The sequence below is a fragment of the Sus scrofa genome, chromosome 6, assembly GCF_000003025.6.
Source record: "Sus scrofa isolate TJ Tabasco breed Duroc chromosome 6, Sscrofa11.1, whole genome shotgun sequence".
NCBI lineage: Eukaryota > Metazoa > Chordata > Mammalia > Artiodactyla > Suidae > Sus > Sus scrofa.
This window is the reverse complement of record NC_010448.4, coordinates 99,350,036-99,375,801: the sequence shown is the minus strand read 5'-3', so window position 1 is coordinate 99,375,801 and position 25,766 is coordinate 99,350,036. Positions and strand designations below refer to the sequence as shown.

Sequence of the window (25,766 nt, the reverse complement as noted above, 5' to 3'; positions counted from 1 at the left end):
ATGTCCAGTCCTAGTCAGACCCAATGGCACCCCCACAGTGGCCCTTAGGTCTGACGGACAGTGTCTGTGGACAAAATCCCAGGAGAGGTCAGAGAGTCCAAGTGAGGGCCCATCCACTGCAGGAAACATGGGCCTCCTGGGGTCTGGACACGAGACAAGGTTCTCTTTCCAAGTGTGTGTCCTCCGTCCCCTAGACCCTGAACATGGTGACGCCAACCCTGCGTGTGGAGGACTGCAGCATTGCGCTCCTGCCCCGGAACCACGAGAAGAACCGCTGCATGGACATCCTGCCCCCCGACCGCTGCCTGCCCTTCCTCATCACCATCGATGGCGAGAGCAGCAACTACATCAACGCCGCTCTCATGGATGTGAGATGAGGGATGGGGTGGGGGGATGGGAGGATATCCCTACAGGGGCCTGCACCTGCCTCCTCTCTTGGGACTTCTCTGCCCTGTTTTTGTTGTTGTTGTTGTTGTTGTTGTTTTAAAGACATAAACTGTATGTTCAACAACATGCATTTCTGATTCCGAATCTGTTTTTGGGTCGGGCTCATAGTCTTGGTCTCCCTGAGACCCTGAGTCCAGGAAGAGTGATAAATGAGGCAGGTCCCAGGTGCTCTCCGAGCACGGAAATTTTTAACCTGCTGGCCGGAGAGCAAGAGACAGCTATTAAGTCAGGAAGGCAGTGAAGTGGGATAATATGGTTTGCAGCATTATTTGAGTTCCCATTTCTCCTAATTTAGGCAGTAATTAACATGGGGGGAAAATCGCCCATCGGCACAGAGAGAACACAACTCATTACTCCCTGTCAGTCTCTTTGCTTCTGACTGAATGAACATTTGCTAGTCAATTGATGGGGAAAGTGAATGGGTCTTTTCAGTGCTAATATGGAAATTTGAATTCTATTAGTGTGATATCAGTGAAAAGGTATTTAAACTTGTTTGAAGCTCTGCAGAGCTGTAAAAAGCATGGGTGTCCTTTTATGGCAGGAAGAAATAACAGCATCTCACAAGTAAACAACAAGCAAACAGATTTTAGGAAAAAACAGAACTATTTATGCATATTTTTAAAGTTAAATTTTCTCCATTAAAATAGTTATGTATAGGGCCAATATTGCCTTTCTGCCAAAAACACACAACAACAAAAAAAATTATAAGGGATACTTATTGTTTTCTTGGTATCAAAGTAGGAGAATTTTATCACTGTTATTCTGTAGATGAGTCTATATTTAGTCTGTTTTGGCATCGACAATGGTGATAGAATTCAACAATTGTTAAATATGTTCACTGTTTTATGTCACAAGCTCCCATGTGTACAAAATAAGTTAGCTTCCTCCTGTCACATTTTCCCGAGTATATTTGGATCTCTCTTGTTTGTGTTTGCAGAGCTATAAACAGCCCTCGGCTTTCATAGTCAGCCAGCATCCTTTGCCAAACACAGTGAAAGACTTCTGGAGACTGGTCCTGGATTATCACTGCACTTCTGTGGTTATGCTAAATGACGTGGATCCCGCCCAGGTGAGACTCGGGAGTCACAGCCATCAGAGCCCGTGCCCAGGGTCAAGTCTGTGTTTGCTTTGTTGGCACATTGAGAAGTGCTATCCCCTGGTAGAAGGTCACCAGCGCCAGGCAAGGACTGAACCAGAGATGCTGAAAAATCCAGATGGAGTTAAGAGATGGGGCAGAAGATAGTCTGAGACCAAAAAGGCAGCCTGAAGTGATAGATGGTGGGAGTGACAGGGCAAGACGGAGTCAGAAGATAGGCTGTTCCTGAAGGTTGGTAATCCTGACTCAGGGGCAATAGGAGGTGCGGAGAGAGTCAGAGTGAACAGGGGCCCAAGCTTCTCAGAGCCGAGAGTAGAGCAAGCCAACCAGGGACCCTGAGGAAAGGCCGCCAGCCTCCAACAACCTGGGGTCCCTCCGAGAGCCTCTGCACACTCCTGGCCCAGCCCACCTGGAGTCCACAGGCGGCAGTGGCCATGGTGGGATGACAGGGGAGACCAACAGGTGTATCTAAGGGACAGCAATTACTTTAATCAACTCTTTGGTAAAGATATGAAAAGGAAATAAAAGTGTAATTTGAAGATATGAAAAGCTCAGAGGGAATTCCCATTGTGGCTCCACGGGTTAAGGATCCGACTAGTATCCATGAGGATGCACATTCAATCCCTGATCTCGATAAGTGGGTTAAGGATCCGGCATTGCTGTGAGCTGTGGTCTAGGTCGCAGTTGTGACTCAGATCTGGTGTTGCTGTGGCTGTGGCGTAGGCTGGCAGCTGCAGCTCCAATTTGAGCCCTAGTCTGGGAATGTCCATATGCTACAGGTGCAGCCCTAAAAAGACAAAAAAAAAGAAAAGCTCAGAATTATAAATGGGGCTGTTGCATAGCTCCTCTTAAACATAGAAAGAGAAAATTGGGCAGTGGTGACTCAATCTTAGTAATGGGGTTAGAAGCGTTTCTTAAAGGGATTTGTCAGGCCAGCGTTGGCACCCAGGTCCTGGGAGCTGGATTCATTGCTTGAGGGCAGGGCTGTTCCAGTTCTGGCCTGACCAGCCGTGATAGAGGGCCTCTGGGAAGTTTGAACTTGACATGTTGTAGGAGTAAACTTGTTCTGGAACTGAGTTAATTTTCTGTCTCATTGACACAATTTTTTTCTTTGAAAGAAATTCTTTAGCCAAAAAAAAAAAAAAGAAAGAAAAGAAAGTCTGAAGTATTGCAGCACCCAAACTGGTCAAGATTTTTCCTTCCTAAAATCCATTTTCTTGTCATCAGTTTGCCCTAAATCCCACAGACGTTCAATTCTCTAATGTTTTTAATTATGTTTGAGGCACTGCATTATATTGTTACGGCTCCAGCCTGAAAGCCAGTTAATGAAATAATAATGATAATCCTGCCTTCATCTAGTCCTTATTATTTAAGAAGCTTAAATATTTTAGCGGTCTTCCCCGTTGATCCTTTTCCGAGGACAGATTGCAACCATTTATAAAGACAAGCAGACAGCACCGCTCAGGGAACACACCTAGAAATAGGATGGAGGACGCTGATTTTTCTAACTCATGATGCCATGGGTTAAGTTTCCCTGATTCAAGGTTCCGTAGTCATAGATAGTCAGAAGATAAACGACCATGCCCTCTTAAGCGTCATCGTTTTCCCCTAACATGAATCCTGAAACGTAGGAGATGCTGTTGTCTTCACTTTGGTGAACCAGCCATCGGTGATTTTCGAGTGTTCTTTTTGAACGAGAGTGTTTGGGTTCGAAAGCTGTGTTCTAACCCCTCACTGTCTGGACCCACACCAAGCCCTGGCTGACTGGCAGCCAGAGATACAGAGAGGCCCCGTTCCATGAGGCAGAAGCGCTGGTGCTCAGAGCCGGAGAAAAGGGGCTCCCGGGATCCAGCCTTTTAGAGAACGCTAAATGGAGCGTTTGAACTGAAAGGCTTTGCAATTGCACAAGAATAGCACTCCACCACTTTAAGTATTTATAGGTCCCCTTCATGGACGTGTTGTGCACTATTTAAGCCATTTTCCACACGGTTTCCTTGGGCAGAGTGCAGAATGCGTATGCCGGGAGCCAGGCACCGGCCCGGGGCTTTCATATTTCTCTGCTGTAAGTGACAAGCTTTAGATCAGGGCCTGAACTCAAAGAGCAGACAGCACAGCTAGCTCGGCCGAGAGAAAATGGGCGGAATGGTTCAAAAGTGCGTGTTCCAGCTTTTATTACTATCTCAGCTTCCCCTTATGATGCTTATTAATTTTAACAGTGGGTACCCTTGGGTATCAAAAGAAAATAAACATCAGCAGGCTGTCTTTTGCCAAGGCAGTTTGATAATTTATCACCAGGAAGCACTGGTGAGGAAGGAAACATTTCATGGAAACATTATTTTAAAATAAAGAAATGTCAATTTCTAAAATGCCGAAGTCTTGGCATTCCCTTGCAGCACAGTGGGTTAAGGACCCAGCATTGTCACTGCAGCCGCTCAAGTCACTGCTGTGGTGCAGGTTTGATCCCTGGCCCAGGAACTTCCACATGCCACAGGGAGGCCAAAAAAAATAAATTATTTAATTTAAAATCATACCATAGACCTTGCTAATGTAAAAAAAGACCCTTAGTCATCCATCCTGCTTTCATTCTTGATCTGAAATCCAAAGCTTGAGCTTCTACGTAACACAGGGAAGGAGATGACTCTGAAAACTATCTTGCGATCTCAGCTGTAAGTCAACCTTTGTGATCTTTGACGATGAGATTTTTAGATTCTTGGAAAATAAAAGTCATCAGGAAAAGGAGATGTGGGCAGCAGGTTCTCCGTCTGAGGTACATGGTTCTGCTTCGAATGAGGTGACACGTTTCTCACCTCTTCTTGGCTCAAAAGAAACAGATTAGAAAACAGTGAAGTAGTTCCCTCTTGCCCCCCGCCCCCAGCCATTTGTCCCTCAGGTAAATCAGAAAGAAACGAGTTCTATGTGGGAAAAGAATCTGAAAAAGAATGGATCGTGTACATGTATAACTGAATCACTTTGCTGTAGAGCAGAAATTATCACCTTGTTTAAATCAATTATACTTCAAACTTTAAAAAATGAAAAACATAAAAATTTAAAAATTTAAATAAAACCAAAAGCCATAAAATAGAAGATACACCAAAAAGAACGGCATAGTATGAAATTTGGAGATAGATCTGAGTTCTCAATTTTATATTTCTTGAATTCAAATTATTATTTTATACCATTAAATCTTAAAATAAAATATATTAGTCATTGTTAATTTCTTCTCTCCCAGGACAAATTAATATACACAGTGTTAATATATATACTGAATCATAAGTATAAGATGAGGAATTTTTAAAAAGAAAAAAGTTAAACACTGCTGCCCCAAAACATGACTGCACACCAGGTCCCCAAAGAAGTTGAATTTCAGACTTTAAATGCCCTAAGTTGGGTCTTGGAGTTTTGGGAAAGGTCTGTGAGAACAGATCAGGGGTTTTTCTCACCTGTCAGTGTTTCCGTGGGGCAGCAGCAAACGAAAGCCCCCTCCCACCAACCCCACCCCCACCCCTGACACCCACATCACGTGCCTCAGATTCCTGCAAAAGTCCTTAGTTTCCCAGTATCACCAACCCCTGGAGTTTGAGATTCCAGGTAAAACAGCAAAACAGTTGTTCTCATGACAGCAGGTTTTCTAGATCTGTGCCGGAAGGGTTGTGACCAGAGCGTGAAAATGCAATCCCACACTGTTACCAGGATCTTGTCACAAAGTAGCCGGGTCCTCAAAAATGATTGCAAACTGCAAGGTGACCCAGACAGGGAAGACGGAGATTCGGGCATCACCAGGTCCATCTCAAGAGTCTCAGCTCTTGTGCTGGCTGCTTGTGGCATCTCCCCAGGGCATGAGAAGAGTTTCCTCTAGCGGCTGTGTGTTCAACAGCACCCACCTACCCTCCTTGGGAAGCCAAATGGCTCAGGTTTTAAAGATGCTTTGGAGAAAATGGAGGAAAAGGGACTAAAAGGACAGGTGAATTTCAGGACTCCGCTGGAAAGAAAAGAGGGAAGGCAAAGAAAATAAAGTGAATCAAGGGTGTGATGAGAATTCCTGACATTGGTAGCGACCTCGCCCAAACCATGAGGGGTGAAATGTATGCTTATCATTAACCTCGCATTTCTCTGTTCCGAATTCAGTTGTGTCCGCAGTACTGGCCAGAAAACGGAGTCCACAGACACGGCCCCATCCAGGTGGAATTTGTCTCTGCCGATTTAGAGGAAGACATCATCAGCAGGATATTCCGTATTTACAATGCATCCCGGGTAAGGGCCGCAGCCTGTGCGGCTTGTGTCATGGTCTCATTCTTTTCTTATTCGTTGAGTGTGTAGGGTGTGGGGGTCACTGTTCTAGAAGCCTGGGGTCCATTCTAGGAGTTTGTGAGCACAACAAAGTTCCTGACTTTCTGGAGCTTACATTCTAAAGGGAGAGGACAGACAAGAGATAGTGGGTACAACAGATATCATACTAGATTTGTTAGAAAGCAGAGGGCACGACAGGAGGAAGAGTGGGAAGGCAGGAGGTACCAGGGCCTGGACACAGGGACAGCAGATGTGCCCAGTGAGCAGAGACCCTACCAGATTGGGGGAGCAGCCACCTGCTCTCATGCAGGCAGCTTTCCCGGAAGAGGTGACAGTCAGTGCAAAGGCCCCGGGGTGGGGCCCTGTCCAGTGAGTCCCCAGAACAGGAAGGAGGTGGTTGTGGCTGCAGCCCAGGAAGCAAAAATGGGAGTAGCTGCTGGGGCCAACGCAGGGGGACAAAGATTCTGTAGGGCCGCAGGATTGGGGCTTTTGTGCTAAAGGAAATCAGGAGCCAGTCCAGGGTTTTAAGTAGAGGAGTCAAGTGATACCATTTACCTTTAAAACGCACCCTCTGGCTGCTGTATGTAGAGGCACGTCAGGAGGCTACTATGATAATCCAGGTGAGAAAGAACAAGAACGGGACAGGAGTGGCCGCAGGTGGAGGGTACACAGTGACGAGATTCAGGTGTATTTTGACGGCAGAGCCCAGAGGATGGGCTGATAGGTTGGATCCCAGGGGATCGAAGTGTCTGTCATCCTGAGAACCTGCTCAGCCGACAGTAACCAGGTTAGGAAAGGCTGTAGGGGTAACAGGATTGCTGGGGGTAGGGGGCAGGACAGAGGGTCAGTTCAGCTGGGAACGTCCTAGGTTTGAGTATTAGCCCCCGACGTGGGAATATGGAGTCAGCCTTGGAATCTGCGAGGGTGGCGTTCAGAAGTGAGGTCTAAAGCGGAGACGCAAAGTGAGGACTTACTGGAGTATTTAAAGCCAGGAGACTGAAGGAAACCAGCAAGTGAGAGGCAGGGAGAGAAAGGGACCTGGGAGAAAGGGAGGCCGAGAGGAGAGAGCACAAGGTGGCCACAGCGGGGGAGGAAGAGGGGTCGCAGGTCAGGCGCTGAAGCCCTGGGAGGTTCAGTTCACGTGACCCACCGGGGACCAGGTGACCTCCTGAATACCGCGCTGCAATTGCATTTAATTATAACGGGAGGCATTCCCGTCGTGGTGGGATTTTGCCTTTTAGGGCGGCACCTGCAGCGTATGGAGGTTCCCAGGCTAGGGGTCAAATCCGAGCTATAGCTGCCGGCCTGCACCACAGCCACAGCCATGAAGGATCTGAACAGCGTCTGCAACCTACACCATAGCTCACGGCGACGCCAGATCCTTAACCCACTGAGCGAGGCCATGGATCAAACCCGCAACCACGTGGTCCCTAGTCAAATTCGTTTCCGCTGCACTACAAGGGGACCTCTGAAACACCTGGTTTTTTTATAACAGCTCAGGAGTGAGATTCCTCAGGCCAGAGGCCAAGGTTCTTGCAGGCACTGGTGCGTGGAGGTGAAGGCAGGATCGGCCCACTGGGCTTCAGCGAGAATAATGCCTGTGTTCTCGCCTCTTCCACCTCCCTGCAGCCCCAGGATGGCTATCGGATGGTGCAGCAGTTCCAGTTCCTGGGCTGGCCAATGTACAGGGACACGCCGGTGTCCAAGCGCTCCTTCCTGAAGCTCATCCGCCAGGTGGACAAGTGGCAGGAGGAATACAACGGCGGGGAGGGCCGCACGGTCGTGCACTGCCTGTGAGTGTTTGCCTCCTGCTTCCCCACTGCTTGTCTCGCTCTATTGTTTCTAATAATTCAGGGAATTTTATTACATTTATACTTGTACAGCCATCATCACAACCTACTTTGAGAACATTTCCATCCCAAACCCCCCGTCCACCTGTCCCCTTTGGTAACTGTAAGTTTTTCAAAGTCTGTTTCTCTTCCGCGAATGAGTTCATTTGGATCCTTTTTTTTTTTTTTTTTTTTGTCTTTTTGCTATTTCCTTGGGCCGCTCCCACGGCATATGGAGGTTCCCAGGCTAGGGGTCGAATCGGAGCTGTAGCCACCGGCCTACGCCAGAGCCACAGCAACGCAGGATCCAAGCCGCGTCTGCAACCTACACCACAGCTCACGGCAACGCCAGATCGTTAACCCACTGAGCAAGGGCAGGGACCGAACCCGCAACCTCATGGTTCCTAGTCGGATTCGTTAACCACTGCGCCACGATGGGAACTCCCCTGGATCCTTTTTTTTTTAGATTCCACCTAGAAGTGATATCATATGGTGTTTGCCTCTCACTGTCTAACTGTGCCTAGTATGATAATACTTACATACATCTGTGTTGCTGCAGATGCCCTTATTTCATTCTTTTCATGGTTGAGTAATATTCCATTGTGTACATGTATGGAAAAGAAATAAGAGGCCTGGGTGACAGCTGCTTGGTCTGCTTGTGACGCATTCGCTTTGCAGAAAACAAGATAGTGCACATTTTGCATTTGGCTGGGGGTGTCTCCCTGCTATAAAAGGAGCCCTGGCCTTGCCACTGGGAGCCACCACCACCACCCCCAAAAAGCCCCACCTGGGTGGGTTCATTGAGCTGCCAGCTCATGAGAAGCAATTGTGAAGCTTTGGGGAATTTTCTGACCTGGGTGATACACTGTTGGTGACTGGAAGCCATCTGTGGGGAAGTGTTTCAATCAGGGTGCCCCACCCCACTGCCCAGATTTGGCAAAGCAGGTAATGGCTAAGCTGGTTTACCATCACACTGGTCGGTAATTCTGTCGGAAATCATGTCAGAGGTTTCCAAGGAACTCTTCCTTCTTTGTGGTTTTTAAGTGTTTTGTCTTATTTGCCTGGAAATACACACACACACACACACACACACACGCACACGCACGCACACGCATACACATGCACGTACACACGCATGCACACACTCATGCACACGATTTGATAACAGCCAGTGTGCCAACGGGTTTCCAGGCCAGTAGTTTTAGCAGGTGCTAAAACAGGGGAACCTTGGCTACAGAATAATAGTTACCAATCTTGGCTGCACATTTGGGGAGCTTTAAAAAGCACTCTGGGCAAGCCACACCCAAGCCACTTAAATCAAAGTCTTGGGCGAGAGGGGAGGGGAGGAGGACTCAGACATGGGTATTGTTTTAACTCCCAGATTATTGGAATGTGTGGAAGGTGCAGAGCCACGGACCAGCGTCTCATGCTTCTCAGAGCGCTTTCACCTGCGTTTTCTCGTGGGCGAAGCTGCGTGGTTAATCAGCCCGCTGGAGCTGGCTTCGTGGAGCTGGCAATTAGAAAGCCAGGCAATTAGGGAGATAAGTAGAGAATGTGCCGAAACTGAAAGTGTGAGCTTATGTCCGTGTCTTCAGTGACGTGTCATCCGAAGCCCATGGTGAGGTCTCTGTCAAGGGGAAATAAAGCTCTACTCTGGGCAGGCAGACCCTCATTAAAATGTCCATCGTGGCTAAGGGCCTGGGTTCTACCCACTCACAAAATCCCAACACCCCCCCCACCCTCCCACCCCCTCTCCTGGGGCCCCGGGAGCCTCCCTGGTGGCCAGAACTCTGCCTGCCTCTCAACACAAAACACGGCAGTGTCCCATCCTTCAGGAAATGCGTGTCCCCCCACAAGAAAGAGTCTGCTGAACCTCCTCACACCTGTCCCCACCCAAAGACCTCTCCTCCATCCTCTGAAAAGCTGCCCCCCGCCCCACGGTCCCCTTCCCTCTCTCAGACCCACTTCATTGGAAACATCTCTACTGAGGGAGCTCCCATTATGACTCTGCAGTAACAAACCCCACTAGTATCCATAAGGATGTGGGTTCGATCTCTGGCCTCGCTTAGTGGGTTAAGGCTCCAGCGTTGCTATGAGCTATGTTGTAGGCCCTCAGTTAGCTCCAATTCAGCCCCTAGACTGGGCATTTCTTTATGCTGTGGGTGTGGCCCTAAAAGGACAAAAAAAAAAAAAAAAAGACACATCTCTACTGAGTAAATATCTGAAAGGATCCACTGATAGCTCACATCCCCTTGTTTATTTCTTGATGTCCAGATACAATTTCTGATCAGAATGTGCTCAGCAGAGGGTCCCTGTGTGAGTTCATAACACCCTGGCAAGGAAAACTGACATTTTAGTTAGAGTTTATGTTCGCTCTTGTAGGTTTTTGGGAGATACTAAAAATAGTTTGCCGATACTGATTTCTGCGTCTGGAGCCTGCCAGCATCCGGAACTGGGAACCTCTTGCATGGAACTCCTTTGATTAGCAGTTTCCTAACAAGGGCCAGTGCTGTGACCCCAGGGGATGAGTCCCAGTGCAGGAAGCTGAGGCACCAGGACACAGCTGAGGAAGGTGCGAAGCCCCCCTAAATTGCTGCTTCACAGCCACCAACTGCACTTCTAATTACAGCTGTGACCCCAGGACTGAACAGTTGCATCATTGCCCCTGGTGATGGCTAAGCCAGAGGGCTGCTCTTCAGCTCCAAGGTGGTGGGCCTCTGCCTTTTCTGCCAGCCCAGCACTATCCCTTCTTCCAGTGAGAGAACCTGGGCTTTCTTTAGGGAACCATCCTCCCTCCTGATGCCCTCGTGTTTCCTCTTCCTCTCTTGGCATCACAGTGGACGTGAGACCTGACCAGGCCTGGTGAGGACACTGATTGTTGTTTAGATTTAAAATCTAAGGCTGAGAATGTTTAGTTGTGAGGGCAAAATTAGGTTAAACTGGTATCCTCCAGTGCAGGCCAGGAGAGGAAGCGTTGACCCTCAAGGGCAACCTGCTGTCCATCTCTGTGCTGAGAACTCATATTCAGCAGGCCGTGGCGCCACCTGCTGGTCATGGGCAGAGCCTCCCTGCCCCAGATGCCCTCCGGGGGACTCTGAATTGGATGGCACCTTAGTCGCATTACTGCTCACAGTAAGCAAATAGGGAATTCTTTTTCTTTATACATGGCTTCCAGCTAGTAAGACCTGATGAAATGGAACCATTGAGATAAAACCATTTTTCACCCCTTGATGAAGTAATGGATGCAGACAGCAGTGGTCGGCAGCTGCTGAAAGCATTAGGTGCAAAGTTGATGGGGAGAAAGTGTGCTGTCAGTGCAAAGAGAGAAAACAGACCAAGGGAGCAGAAGAGAAAATCCAGGAAAAAGCCACACCTCAGGCTCACCTGCATCACAGCAAGGACCTTCAGCAATGCGCCTGCGACGGAGCAGTGGTGGAAAGGGCTGCCCACACACCTGGTCTCGCTTCTCATGCTACGTACAGAAGTCATCTCCAGGTGGATGGTAGACCAATTTGTGGAAAGGAAAACAACGAAGCTTCTAGAGAAAAATCTTCATGCCCATGGAGGAACCAAAGACGTGTTACCCAGGACACAGAATACTAGCCGTAAAGGAAAACTTTAGTAAATTGGATTTCATTAAAGTTAAGCGCTTCTGACAACAAGGTCCTACGGTATAGCACAAGGCACTATATTCACTATCCTGTGATAAACCATCATGGAAAAGAATATTAAAAACGTATATGTGTAGCTGAATCACTTTGCTGTACAGCAGAAATTAACACAACATTGTAACTCAACCATCCTTCAGTAGAGGTTTTTTTTTTTTTTTAAGTTAAGCACATCCATTCATCAAAAGACACCAGCGGAAGTGAAAACACAAGATTGAGCAAAGAGTTTTGTGATCCATACCTCTGACAACAGATTCATAGACAGAAAGCTTGAGAACTACTTCAAGTCGATAGAAAAGGACAGACAGCCCAACTACTTGGGCAAAACACTTGACAAGAACTTTTTTTTCTTTTTCTAGGGCTGCACCTGTGTCATATGGGGTCCATTTGGAGCTGTAGCCGCCAGCCTACACCGTAGCCACACGGGATCCAAGCCATGTCTGTGACCTCCGCCTCAGCTCACGGCAACGCCAGATCTTAACCCGCTGAACAAGGCCAGGGATCGAACCAACATCCTCATGGATACTAGCGGGGTTTTTTAACCACTGAGCCACAATTGGGAACTCCGAGAACTTCATTTTTTAAAAAGGAATATCCAAATAGCCCCAAAACATAGAAAAGTCATCATTCGTTTTCAAGGAAGTATACATTAATACGTTAACATCAGCTGCTACTGCATGCTCACCAAAATGGCTGGAATTTAAACAATTAACAAATGAAAGATTCTAAGTGTAGGGCAGCAGTGGAGTAGCTGGACTCCCAAACATTGCTGGTGGAAAGTAAGTATGTACAACCTTCTGGGAGCTGTTTAGCAACATCCCTGAAAGCTAAATATGAATGTATCCCCTGAGCTCTTCTGATCCTGGGTCCGACTATAGGAACGAGTCGGGTATACAAGACAAGACATGCTTATAACAGGTGGCCTCATGACCTAGAAGACTGCAAGCAACCCAAATAGTCGTCGGCTCCTAGGTAAAAAGAAATTATGGAGTGGCTTATCCCCTCAATCAGAATTATTCTTAGCCACTTAGGAGAGTAAATGATACGACATGGATGATTCTCATACCAACAATATTAAGTGAAATAAGCCAGACTCAAAAGGGGATATGCTGTTTGATTCCATGTGAAGAAAATTCAAAAACATACAGATGACATTTTTGCCGCTAGACATGAGAACAGAGATTATCTTAGGGGATTGACAGTGTTGATGAAAAAGGAGTCCAGGGCGCTGATCATGGTCTGTGTCTTGACCTGGATGGTGGTTATGAGGTGCGTGCGTTTGTGAAAGTTAACTAAGGTATATATACTTAACCATTTGTGGACTTAACTGTAGGTATGTTGTACCTTATTTTAAAAATGGCTTTGGAGCCTAATCATGGACTGAACAAGCTGGCATTGGAACACAGTGAGCAATCTTAGAATCACAAAACAAGGAACACTTGATATCTTGTGCCTGCTTCCTAATGAGAGTTCTTTTTTTTTTTTTTTTTTTTTTTTTGTCTTTTTGTCTTTTCTAGGACTGCTCCCGAGGCATATGGAGGTTCCCAGCCTAGGGGTCAGTCAGAGCTGTAGCCACCAGCCTACGCCACAGCCACAACAACGTGGGATCCGAGCCACGTCTGCAACCTACACCACAGCTTATGGCAACACCAGGTCCTTAACCCACTGAGCAAGGCCAGGGATCGAACCCACAACCTCATGGTTCGTAGTCAGATTCATTAACCACTGCGTCATGATGGGAACTCCTAAAAGTTCATTTATAAGGTGTCCTTGTCCAAAAAAAAAAAAAAAGCCTGAATTCTTATGAAGCTCTGAAGCTAACTCCCAATTCACCAGAAGTGTAGGTACTGGTGTGTGAAATGCTTCTCAGAGACACGATGAATGAGAACAGCCCAGACTGTGGCATGCTGTGCAGGGAGAATGACCCCATTTCCTCAACAGATATATTGCCAAGAGAGAAAAAGAGCAAAGAGGAACCTATAGATGAAAATGAACTTGCAAGATCTGTCAACCAAGTGCAATGTGTGGACTTTGCTTGGATGAGGATTTAAAAAATTCAAGTGTAAGATGACCCCACAATCCCACTCTTGGGCATCTATCAGGACAAAACTCTACTTAAAAGAGACACATGCACCCGCATGTTCAGTGCAGCACTATTCACAATAGCCAGGACATGGAAACAACCCAAATGTCCATCAACAGATGACTGGATTCGGAAGAAGTGGTATATATACACAATGGAATACTACTCATATTCCATAAAAAGAATGACATAATGCCATTTGCAGCAACATGGATGGAACTAGAGAATCTCATCCTGAGTGAAATGAGCCAGAAAGACAAAGACAAATACCATATGATATCACTTATAACTGGAATCTAATATCCAGCACAAATGAACATCTCCTCAGAAAAGAAAATCATGGACTTGGAAAACAGACTTGTGGCTGCCTGATGGGAGAGGGATGGAGTGGAAGGGATCGGGAGCTTGGGCTTATCAGACCCAACTTAGAATAGATTTACAAGGAGATCCTGCTGAGTAGCATTGAGAACTTTGTCTAGATACTCATGTCGCAATAGAACAAAGGGTGGGGGGAAAAATGTAATTGTCATGTATACAGGTAAGGATAACTTGATCCCCTTGCTGTACAGTGGGAAAATAAAAAAAAAAATTAAAAATTCAAGTGTGAGACAATGTCTAAAGCAATTTAGGAAATTTGGACAGTGACTAGAAATTTGATTCTGTTAAACTGTAGTGTTTCTTTTGGATATGATAACAATGATACCGTGTCCTTTTTTTTCTTTTTCTTTTTTACGGCTGCTTTACGGCCGCACCTGTGGCACTTGGACATTCCCAGGCTAGGGGTCAAATCGGAGCTATGGCTGCAGGCCAACACCACAGCCACAGCAGTGCGAGATCCAAGCCTTATCTGCGACCTACACCACAGCTCACAGCAACACCAAATCCCTGACCCACTGGGCGAGGCCAAGCATCGAACCTGCTTCTTTATGGATACTAGTCAGATTTGTTTCCGCTGTACCACAACAGGAATTCCTTGTGTCTATTTTTTTAAAGAGAATCCGTTAGCTCCTTGGAAAAGAGGTTGATTCCAGAGCTGGTGCAGGGAAGAAAATACAGGATGAGCCTGGAACATCCAGGGATGTTTTCAGAAAGGAAGGAAATGTGTGAAAAGAAACGGAAGAACCGGCCTGATGGACCCCCTAGTGGCCAAAACTGGAAGAATTTCAGCAGCAAAATAAATACGGATACTATTTAGCTCATAGAAATGAAATTCATATGTATAAATCTATTCTGACATAAACAGTAAAATAAAAACAAGCACTTTTTCAATGATGACTAAGAGCTCTCACTTTAGAATGTTGAAGGAGAGAGGAAAGGCAGATGTCACAGTGACTGGTGCAGACAAGATCCACCCATCGAGGTTAAAATCAGCAGGTGAAACTTTGAGGAGAAACAAGATACTTGCATAATCCCAAAGTATCTTTCCCAAGATGTTTATTGACTCCAAAGAGAAACAAAACTACACAGTGGAAAAAAAAAAAATCTGCCCAGTGCCCGACGTCTCAGTACGTGACCGAGGTTGACGTCACCATCAGGAAGACAGTTCAGCACCCTACGCCCCTCCAGGGAGCCCACAGACCTTCCGCGCTTCTCTCCCCAAAGTTCATAACCTCATTTCCAGTGATGAGAAAACATCCCTCGAACACAGATGAGGAGACTTTCTGCCGTCGGTGTTTTGTGAGGATTCAGGCTGTGCACAGAGGCCCCTCCACATCTACATTCTGTATTTTGCTTTTGACAAAAGCACTGGCCGGTCCTCTCTGAAAGCATCAAAGTCAAGACAGAGGAAGACAGAGGACCCGTCACATGGAGGAAACAAAGGAGCTGTGATGCCTGCACGCAGGGTGGGTCCTAGACTGAATCCTGGTCCAGGAAAAGGACACTTTTCACTACGTGACATTTCACTGAGGTCTGCAGTTTAGTTAACAGCATGGTACTAAGGTTAACTTCCTGGTTTTGACTGTCTGCTATCGTAATGTAAGACATTCACGTCAGGGGAAGGTAGGTATGCAAGGAACTCTCTCTGCCATTTTTGCAGTGACTCTGTACCTCTAAAACTAATTCAAAATTAAAAGTTTTATTTAAAAAGTGCCCTTGTGGAGTTTCCTGGTGGCTCCTTGGGTGAAGGATCCAGCATCATGCTGGTTCGATCCCTAGCCCGGGAACTTCCACATGCCATGGCTGTGGCCAAAAAAATAAATAAAATAAAAAGAATCCTTATGTTTTAGAGATAAATGATGAAATCCTAATGGATTGGTTAAGGCCAAATCCATCTTTGAGCATAACCCACACCCATCACAATTTCCCTGAAGGTGCTGGATGAGGTGTTTGTTAATTGAAAATTTTCCTCCACAGCCCCTTTCCATTAAAACTGATAAGGTGGTGGCTCAGATTACATCCTCCGGGCTGAGGCGAGGCTGTGGCGAGGCTGCGAGAGGAGAATGAGCCCGTCTTCCATCACCTCTGGCCAGATGAACCACAGGCCCCTTTCCACCCAGAAGAGTGTCTGGTCCAGGCGGGGAGCCCCAGCCGGGAGGCCTCCAAACCGCAAGCGTCCAAGGCTTTAGGCATCGACCTGGGTCATGTGAGCCATTTGGTGTGAGAGCAGACCCAGCTCTCACCTGCTTCCTCTTCCTCTTCCCACAGGAATGGGGGAGGCCGCAGTGGGACCTTCTGTGCCATCAGCATCGTCTGTGAGATGCTGCGACACCAGAGGACCGTGGACGTCTTCCACGCCGTGAAGACACTGAGAAACAACAAGCCCAACATGGTGGATCTGCTGGTAGGTCCCCCCCCATCCGTCCAGCTCAGGAAGCCACACCCAGTCAGCATGAGCCCCTCGCTCAGGCCCACGCCGGGAGAGACGCGTTCATGGTGAAGCAGTGCAGTGGCTTCCATAGTGTGGGGTTTTCTGTCTCATCCCCCCGCCCCCGACCTTTGCTTTTTCACAAGAGGACGCATCTCAACACCGGTGACGGGGGGGGGGGGGGTGAGGGGAGGACACGGAGGAAAACTCACCAGCGAACATCCTTGTTAATTTCCCTTCTCAGCTGCGCCTTCCACATGGCTAAGCGCTTGGCCTTCGTGGAGAAGAAATAATCAGAGCACATGAGATGCCAGATTTTCAAATTATGTATTTTATAAATAGCTTAATCACCTCATATTTATCAGAGCTGGGAGTCTGGGCTTGACATGCAGACTATTGCATGTAATTACGGCGGCCCCGTCTGAGGAGAGGATTAAAGAGGTGGGGAAACAAAGGATGGTGTGGAATTATTAGAGTATTTCATGAAATCTCTTTTTTGTGCGGAGCTGTTGAAATGCCAACCACTGTGACTCGAGAATAGGAGACTAGCTTAAAGGAGGTAGCTTTTCGATTAGGTTTTTTTGTGCTTCTCTGTTAGCGGAGGAAGGATCTGGAGGAAACAGCAGGACTAATCCCCAGGTGGGGAGGATGGCTGGGGTCAGGGCGGGGAAGGGACCAGGATGCTGAGGAGCTCAGCAAGGCTGCATCCTGGGTCCACAGCACTGCAGCAGTGGAGTTAAAATTTAAAATATAATAAAGGGACTAAAGAGGGAGTCGAGATTCAGGCGAAAGCTAACGAGGCAGACACGGTCCCCATAAGCCACTCTCCAGGGCCACCTGCTTCCTGGCTGACACGCCTCACATGCTGGATGCACTGTTCTCATGCCCAGAAGCACCTGTTGGCTTCTGTGGAAGAAGAATGGTACCGTCCCCACACACACTGCTGCTCCCGCCCTGCCCTGGGGATGCCTTGCAGACCCACAGTGTATCTCAGCTCTGCCCCGTCAAGTGACCTCAGACAGATGGCAGTTGAGGTCACCTTGGGCACGTCACTCAGCTTGCCCGAGCCTGGGGTGTGTACACTGGAGCTGATACTGGTTTGTTGGGGTGATCCTGCGTGTGTGAACCTGTTCCGGAAACTGCCCAGGTGAGAAAGACGGTCCTGGGTAGCAGAGGTGTCCACAGGGCAAGGTGTGGCCCGCGGCCCACCTGAGGCAGGGAGGAGGTGACAGCGGCAGCAGCAGCATGTACACACCCGGTGCTTCATATGTGCCCCCACTGCTCCTGGTGCCTTTCCCATGCTCCAGGTTTCATGTGTGGGGACCCACATCTCACCATTCAGAACTGTCTCCCTCCCCAGACCCACCCTGAATTTTAAGGGGTCCCCCCCACCATGGAATTCTCCATCTTCCTGCCTGGGAGGCAGTTGAGAAAAGCAGAGTCAGGCAGTTAGAATCGGCCTGAGTTTAGGACAAAGAATCCAGTTGTCAGAGGATGGAAACAAATGCATAGATTAAAATATTCTGCCTATGATGTCCTGCAGTTTTTGCTCCCAGTTTCAGGTTCAGGTGTGTAGCTTCCAGACTTGAGTGGGTACTTGAGCAAAGCCAACCTTGATTTAAAATATGTCCTTTCCCTCTCACTGCAGCCTGAGTTCAGCAGCTCCTTAGACCCTCCAGGCCTTTCCTTAAATGGCTCTGGCTGCAGCTTCTGCGACTCACCAGTTTTTTATGGGCAGAAACAACGTGGCTTTTCCCAAAACCATGGTGCAGAGCACAAGGCTGGGGTGATTCTTCATGAAAGAAGCTTCTGACCCCAGCCCACTTTTCTATAATAACCTGGGAGTTTCTGTAATTGTGTGTGATCATGACGGAGAAATAGGATCCTTGGATGCCCCAAACCTTCAGGGTCAGTGCCAGTTTTAGGATAAGCTCAGTGGCTGAGAAATGCAAGGGAGTTCTGCAATTTCCTGGGGAAAAAAATCTGATAAATTTGTCACAATGACTGCTGGCAGGATGGTAGATAATATCTGGTGACCAGAGGGAAAATGTCACAGTGCTCTTTTCAGTGGGTTTGAAGCTTCTTGAGTTGAATCAGGGCCCTTGTCATTTGCTTGTTTGTTCTTGCCTATAAGTACAATGTCTGTTTAGTTTGGTACTGATGCACGTGTATATTGGCTGAAAGAATCGATTAATTCAGATCAGGGTGATAAAACCTGGTACAATTTTATTGAGCATAAAAGGCCATCTAAGACCTGAGTTTCTCCTGAGCACAAAGTGTGGTACCAGCAGCTGAAAGGTTACCTCCCAGCTGCCTTTTGGCAGAAAGAAACATGAACCAGAAGGCCCCTGGAGTGCACCCTTATAGTGGCTGCTGGAGGCGGGCTGGTGGGCACGGAGAGCCCTGGCCAGGCCCCGCTGGATCTCAGTTTATGGCCCCTTCTGACCAAACACCAAAATTTACTGCCACGCCCTCCCTACCAGGGTGGCGTGAATGTCCCCGAGGGACAGTGTACCTCTCTCCATCTCTGATTATTTTTCCAAATTGCTTCTGAGTTAGAAAATCCACCCATCTGTTTTGAAGGGTGGCATGCTCAAGGGAGAGCCGGAGGTCCCTCCAGATTTATTTCTTCCAGTTTTTAGGTTTGGGGGCAAGGCTTCAGGGAAAAGCTAGTTGATGGCCAGAAAGAAAAATCACTTTAACACAAGACTAGATGTTTTAAGCAGCAGGGGAGACTGGAATTTTTTTTCCTGACCCCTCTTTCCACCCAGCTTTTCCATTATCCATCTCTTCAACCAGCCTCCCGCCCCCATCAAAGGACTGGGTCCCTGGGTCGGGGGGTCAGGCCAGATGGTACAGCCTGAGATTTGTGCTGCTGGCCTGGTCAGAGGCAGACAGAGTTGCCTGCTCTGAGCCCTTTTAAATCTATTCCAATTGCTGGAAAACCAGCTGCTCCAACAGAGGCCTCTCTCACCTTTGCCTCCACCCTTGGCTTTTGCAGTGTCCAGGGCCCCATTTTAACTGAGGAGCAGCTTTTAGGGGGCAGGTCTTTCCTAGAGAACCATACTGTCTCCCGGGAGGTGGTGGGAGCTTTGGCCAACGTGCTGATGTGATAAACGCACACAGTGTCGAGCAGTTACCAAGGTCAAGATCATTAGCACATCCGCATCCTCACAGAGTTAACCTTAGCTGCCTCTGTGTGTGCAGTCAAAATGCCTATGCTCTACCCTCCGCAGCGATCAGATGTGCAGTTCCAGCCATCACTCTCATCCCTGTGCTGGATGTTAGATCTGAAGAACTTGCCGCCCTTCTAACTGAGAACCCGTAGCCTCTATGCAGGCCCCACCCACTCGCCCCTCCCCCAGCAAGCACAATTCTAATCTCCGTCTCTAGGAAATTGACTTTTGTTTTATGGGAGCTTTAAAAGATTCTGGCCCCAGGACCCCCCTCCCCCACCAGAGACCCTGACCCAGCAGATCTGGGTCTGGCTTCACAAGTGATCCCAGTGCACACCTGAGGTTAGGAAACTTAGAGCTGGTCCAGAAAGGCTCTTGGCTCGTCTGTACATTAATCACACCTGCACCTCACAAACTCAAATACAGATGCCCAGGCCTCACTCCAGGAGACAGGGGCGGACAGAGCCCGAGTGGTGTCCTGCCAGGCAAGAACAGCAGTTCTGGATGAACTGGGCTCCGCTGTCCTGCATGCAGGCTGCAGGGTGGCCGAACCCACCTTCCCACTTCCTCGCCAACCCCCCACCCCCGTCCCAGGTTCCCACCCAGACTCTGCCAGTACCTCCCCTCCCAGCAGAGAGAGCCATCCACTGGGCTGGGCCCTGCCTCTTCCCTGCATTGAAATAACATGCTGGCCAAGGCACGTCTACAAAGCGCCATGCCTGGCCCTGCAGGTCCCCCCACCCCACCCCTGTGTGGGTAACACAGTGACTCTGCTCACGAGCATAAACTGTCCCTAAGCTCTACCTGAGAACTCATATGACACTGACAGGCTGGGGTGTGTGGGTGTAGGTGTGTGTGGGTGTGTATGTGGGGGTGGGGGTGTGTATGTGTATGTATGCATGTTTAGGTTGTGTGTTTATCAGTGGCCGTGTGTGTAGACGTATTTACATAGGTGTGGCTGTGTGTGTAGGTATGTGTGTGTGTGTATACAGGTGTGTGTGTAGATATGCATGTGTGGCTGTGTGTATAAGGCTTTGTGTGTAGGTGTGTGTGTGTGCGTAGGTATATGTGTAGGGGTGGTTGTGTGGCTATGCGTGCAGGTATGTGTGTGGATGTGCATCAGTGTGGCTGAGGCTGTGTGGGTGGTGGGCTGTGGGAGCAGAGGGCGTTGACCTCAGGTGGGGAGTCAGAGAGGCTTACTCAGGTCCCTAAACTGTGCCCCCAGTAGCCATGTGGCCCTGGGACCCTTGTAGTATCTGCTAGCTTCCCCCAGACTTGGCCCTGCCACCCATAGTCCTGCAGTCCCTGCCCTCATGTAAGGAATCTCTGTTGACACCCAACCCCCGACTCCCCGACTCTGATGTCCCTGAAGCAGGGCCGCCACCCCTGGCCCAGCAGAGCTCCTGGCTCGGGGAGGGCCCAGTAAGCATTTGCTGGGTGAGGGGACATTTCTTCCCTGTCCCTGGACCCATGTCACCCTGAGCTGCTCCCAGGACCCAGGAATGTAGCAGCTATGGGCTGACAGGTCTGCATGGGGAACTGGCTTCAGGGACTGAGCTGGGTCCTGCAGGAAAGTGCACAGACCCTTCAGAGCTGTGGACGAGGGTAATGACGCATCCATCCATTGTCAGACACGAAGCTGCCTCCCAGAGGTCTCCTGGACATGTGGTTGCTCACCCAGTGGGACCCACTGGGAACAGTGAACCAGACGGTGCCACCTAGGATTCCTGGCCCCAGGGGTCCACTTCCCCTGCCTGGCAGGCATGCCAATCAGATGGCTTTTTCAGCCTGGAGGACTTGTCAGCAGGATCCATCTGAAACTGAGGCTCGTGTTAGTTTCAAAGACAGGTGCATCCGGAGAGAAGCTTTGCCCCAGGTGAGCCAGGCAGGCTCTTCTCTTTGAATCTTCTCAGGCACGCGACATGGGTGTTTGAAGTGACAGGCTGACTGGAGGACCCCGTTCCACAGACACAGGCTGCTGGTGCTGACAAAGCCCCCTCCAGCCCTTCAGGGGAGCCACCCGCAGCTGCCCGTGGGCACTCTGGCCTCGTATGACCTCCCTTAGAGAGCAGGGACTTTGAAAGGGTGACCTCACTTTGGGTGCCTTGCAGACTCCACTTTCTCCCTCTTTGTGGTTCTGGAGTGAAGGTGGGGTCCGTGGTCTTGGAGAAGAGGATCCTGTTGCCCTGGTTACGGGTCCAGCACAAAGATGCTCATGTCACCAGCTAATGTCACCCAAATCAGGAGAGCCTGGGACCCAGGCATAACCGTTCCCCTGAAGCACAGAGATGGCTCGTGCAGCTTAATTACACTGTTCAAGAGCAAGGAAGCCCAGAGATGAAACCACAGATCACAGCTCTGTACCTGGTGATCAAGTGTAATCAGTTTCCAGTGAGGGAAGATTTCAGGCATTTCTCGGGGTGCTTGGGGGAGGAGATGCAGCAATTCATAGCCTTTCTTCTTGTTCCCTTTATTTTCCTGACTCAGAAACCAGTCATCACAGAATCCATAGGGGCTGGCAGTGTGCTTGGGAGGGATCAGAGAGGGAGTTCATTTTGAAAACCGGAGCCATGCCTGCAACAGAGCACCTTCAGTCACTCCCACCGCTTAGGGTGAACCCAGAACCCCTTCCTCATTTCCTTGCCTGTGTCCTGACCCACGTGGCCCTCTAAGTGCACTTTACCGTGTTAAGAGGATGGCTCATAGTCAGCAGCTACACTAAGTGCTGTTAGGTTTGTGCAACGTCATGTTTCTGCAGTAAGGAATTGGATCTCTTCGGTTTCTGTTGAAAAAAAAACCAATTGTGTGATTTACAAGACTGGAGAAGTGATTGGAATGTTGCAGAGCCAGTGTCAGCCTGGTGATCTGACAACATCCGAATTTTGAAACTCAAATGACTTCTTTTCAATATTCTGAAAATAGAAATATCAGACCCTGAAATAATAAGTCCTGGGATTGAATCAGAAAGTTTCAGTGTCCCATATTTTCAGTCCTCCAGGGTGTGTGCCTCGGGGTGGAATCACCCAGCCAGAGGGTAACCCTTTGGAGGGACCCCTTGGTCATCGTCCACAGGGCTGTGCCATCTTACCCTCCCACCAGCAGTGGCGGCGGGCGGTGGGGGGGGGGGGTTCCAGGTTCTTCACATCCTCCCCAGGACTTGATGCTGTCTGGCACTTGTGTTTTGGCTGTCCTGTTAGCAGTTTCTGTCATCATTGTTTAATTGCATGGCACCTTCAGTGCATTGACTGATCTGTTTACTCTCTGTCTTCGTTTCTGGGAACCTTGAAATTCTCAGTCTCTCGCCTTAAATGTTTATTGGGTTGGATCAGATGCTGCTAAACTCATGTTTTGTCATCGTGTACAAATGCAACCAACCACAAGGGGGAGTTCCCCTTAACCTCAGTGGGTTAAAGTTCCAGTATTGCCGTGAGCTACGGTGTAGGTCACAGATGTGGCTTGGATGCAGTGTTGCTGTGGCATAGGCTGGCAGTTGCAACTCCGATTCAGCCCCTAGCCTTGGAACTTCCATATGCCGTGGGTGCAGCCCATAAAAAAAAAAAGGTACACACACCCCCACCCCCCCGAGCTGTGAACTGGGCCCCTTTGCTCAGGACAGGTGCATCATCCATGGAAGGATGGACCATGGCTGTTTTCTTGGCAAATAAACAGGGTGGCCTAGTCAGGCATTCAGGGAACAAAATGTAGGCAAGGAAAGAAAACTGCAATGACTAATTAGGCCCAAAAAAGGAAATTTCTTTTTAATTAATTTGGTAAACCCCAGAGTCAGAGATCCATTTCCTTGGTGGGGCTGTCGTGTTGGGTGTGAGGCAGAGGTGCTGACATCACACTGTGAAAGCTTCTCCCTGACCGAGGGCAGGAGAGCCTGCGAGTGGCTGAGTGACAGGGCTGCGGCCACGTGGCAGGTGGAGGCATCCTCCACTCCTGTGTCCCTCTGCTTGGCTCAGGGGCCACACCCTGGCGAGCGTCTGTCAACTCACTGTATAAACACAGGTGCGGAAGGCCTGCCCCTCCCACCTGAGACCCCGGTGGGCCAGCACCTTGCATGCGGCTTGCTCAGGCCGCGGTCCATGATCTGAGAAAGCCATGCTCAGAAGAAGTGAGTTCACTGCTCCACTGAGAACTGGTATGTGGCTCCCAGAGGGTATCAGACGTTCCCCTCCTGTGGTCTCGATCCTGTCACCCTCACCTGGAATGCCTGTTAGGATGACCATGGACTTGATCACTCAAACTGGAGCACCACTTAGAGAGTAAAAAGATGCAGTTAACCATGATGCTAAGACCACAGGCATACACCGGGGCTGTCCTGAGCAGACCAGGGCATGTAGCCCTCCCTCCCCCAGCTCATGTGTGCCTCCTCCTTCCCTCCTTTTACCCGCCACCCCCTGCACATCTTCCCTAAGAAGCTTTGCTTCCCTCTCCACGGCACCCACACTGGCGACCCCTCGTGGGTGTCATTGAGTCCGTGTCTCAGTCTCCTCTTTGGACCATGGACTTCAGGGACCAGGTCAAGGTGCTTGGTGCTTAAGAAGTGCTTATAAACACTTATAAAGTAGAAGAAATCCTGGAGTTCCCATCGTGGTGCAGCGGAAACAAATCCAACTAGTAACCATGAGGTTGTGGGTTCAATCCCTGGCCTCACTCAGTGGGTTAAGGATCCAGCATTGCCTTGAGCTGTGGTGTAGGTCGCAGATGCGGCTCAGATCCTGCGCTGCTGTGGCTGTGGTGTGGGCTGGCAGCTATAGCTCCTATTGGACCCCTAGCCTGGGAACCTCCATATGCCACGGGTGCAGCCCTAAAAAGCAAAAAAAAAAAAAAAAGAAGAAGAAGAAGAAGAAGAAATCCTGCTGATTGAAAACCAGAGGTAAAGCTGGGCTAGGAGTGAAACTACGTTTATTTATCAAGAAAATCAGGAAAGCGTCTCCTCCAACCCTGCTTATCTTTCCTTCCACCCCTTGGCTTTCCCACAATTTGTACTCAAGATGCTGATGTACAGGCAGACACACATGCGTGGACAAACATAGATGTGTGTTCCAGTGTCTAGAACATCCCAGGAATTCTAATGCACATAGATGCCAAAACACCCCTCCTGCAGGGCCTGGCAGGAACACATCTACAAACAGCAACCGTGTGTGTGGTTCAGAACCATGACTTTCTGATTCACACCCTTCTCAGTTTGATGTCTTCCAAATAAAACCCCAATCTGGCATAATGTCGCTGCACTGACGCATGTCCCTTCTGTGTTCCAGGACCAGTACAAGTTCTGCTATGAGGTAGCCCTGGAGTACTTGAATTCTGGCTGATGGTATACAGAGCCCCGCAGACAAGCCTTTCAGCCTGCAAAGCCAGAACGTGCCATGGGTATCTGTGCCGATGGGATAAAGACTTCTCAATACGCTTCTTTTGCTTTGCATAATCGGCTCTTCTGAAGAGCCCCAGAAAGTGTTTCTAAAACTGCTTGCACTGCCCGATTCCCAGTACTGCTGCCTGACGGAAACCCACCCAACAGCCTACAGTCACCCAGTACCGTCCTCCTAGGCACCGGCTCCTCAGAGCAGTGTGGACAGCTGGTAAATTAAAGAGCACAATTATATTCTTATGAAGGAATTTGTACCTCTGGGGTATTATTTTGTGGCCCGTGAACCTTTGGTATTGTTACAGCTGAGTGTACATTTTTGTTCTGTGGAGAATGCTACCTGGCATTATGATAATATATTATTTTAGTTAATATTTGTATTTTAACATGTTGCACAATATCAGCTTATGTAGCTTTCCAAGACTAACAGATAAAGTATAATGAACAAAGCTATGTTGTATGAGTTGTTGTTTCTATCAGATTTGTATTGTTTCCAAGGGAAAAGCTTGGGGAGGAGTTCGGTTCCAAAAAAGACAGAGATCAATGATCAGATTCACAGATGTGAAGCTTTTCCATTTGTGTATATTGTAAATAGTTTTGATTTCATCAAATTATTTATTCATTAAAAGAATTTTTGTGAAGCACAGTGAGTGACAATCATTTTTATGAAGCCCTGGAAATTATTTACTGTATGATGCTCCCTTGTGTAAATTCTCAATAAATCAAGACCCGTGACCCGTCTGGTGTCTTCCTAGTGTCCTGGCCCCCATGGGGGCGGTGCTGGTCACACCAGGCCTTTGGCAGAGAGGTGGTACCCAGGTCTGTTGGCCTTAAAATGGTAGAGTTGGGATTTTGGAGACAGAAGTTTTAGCAGTGAGAACCAAGGCCCATCCTGGGAGTCTGCCCTGGTGCATGAGCCCCTGAGGCCATCAGTAGGTGACCTCTGACCTGGTGGGCAGGCCAGGCAGGGAGTGCCAGACCAGATGCCAGAATGGTGACT

General features: G+C 48.7%; 1 protein-coding gene across 13 annotated transcripts in view; it reads left to right on the top strand.

Moving 5' to 3' along the window:
- The window catches only part of PTPRM (protein tyrosine phosphatase, receptor type M), a 742,666-nt gene extending 717,165 nt beyond the window's left edge, over positions 1–25,501 (top strand). For all 13 annotated transcript variants that reach the window (XM_021097712.1, XM_021097707.1, XM_021097710.1 and 10 more), the window contains 6 exons: positions 195–368; positions 1,385–1,516; positions 5,669–5,794; positions 7,460–7,623; positions 16,057–16,192; positions 24,660–25,501. In XM_021097712.1, the coding sequence (XP_020953371.1) occupies positions 195–368; positions 1,385–1,516; positions 5,669–5,794; positions 7,460–7,623; positions 16,057–16,192; positions 24,660–24,713 (786 nt within the window). In that variant the 3' untranslated portion in view covers positions 24,714–25,501. The remainder of the gene's footprint in view (positions 1–194; positions 369–1,384; positions 1,517–5,668; positions 5,795–7,459; positions 7,624–16,056; positions 16,193–24,659) is intronic.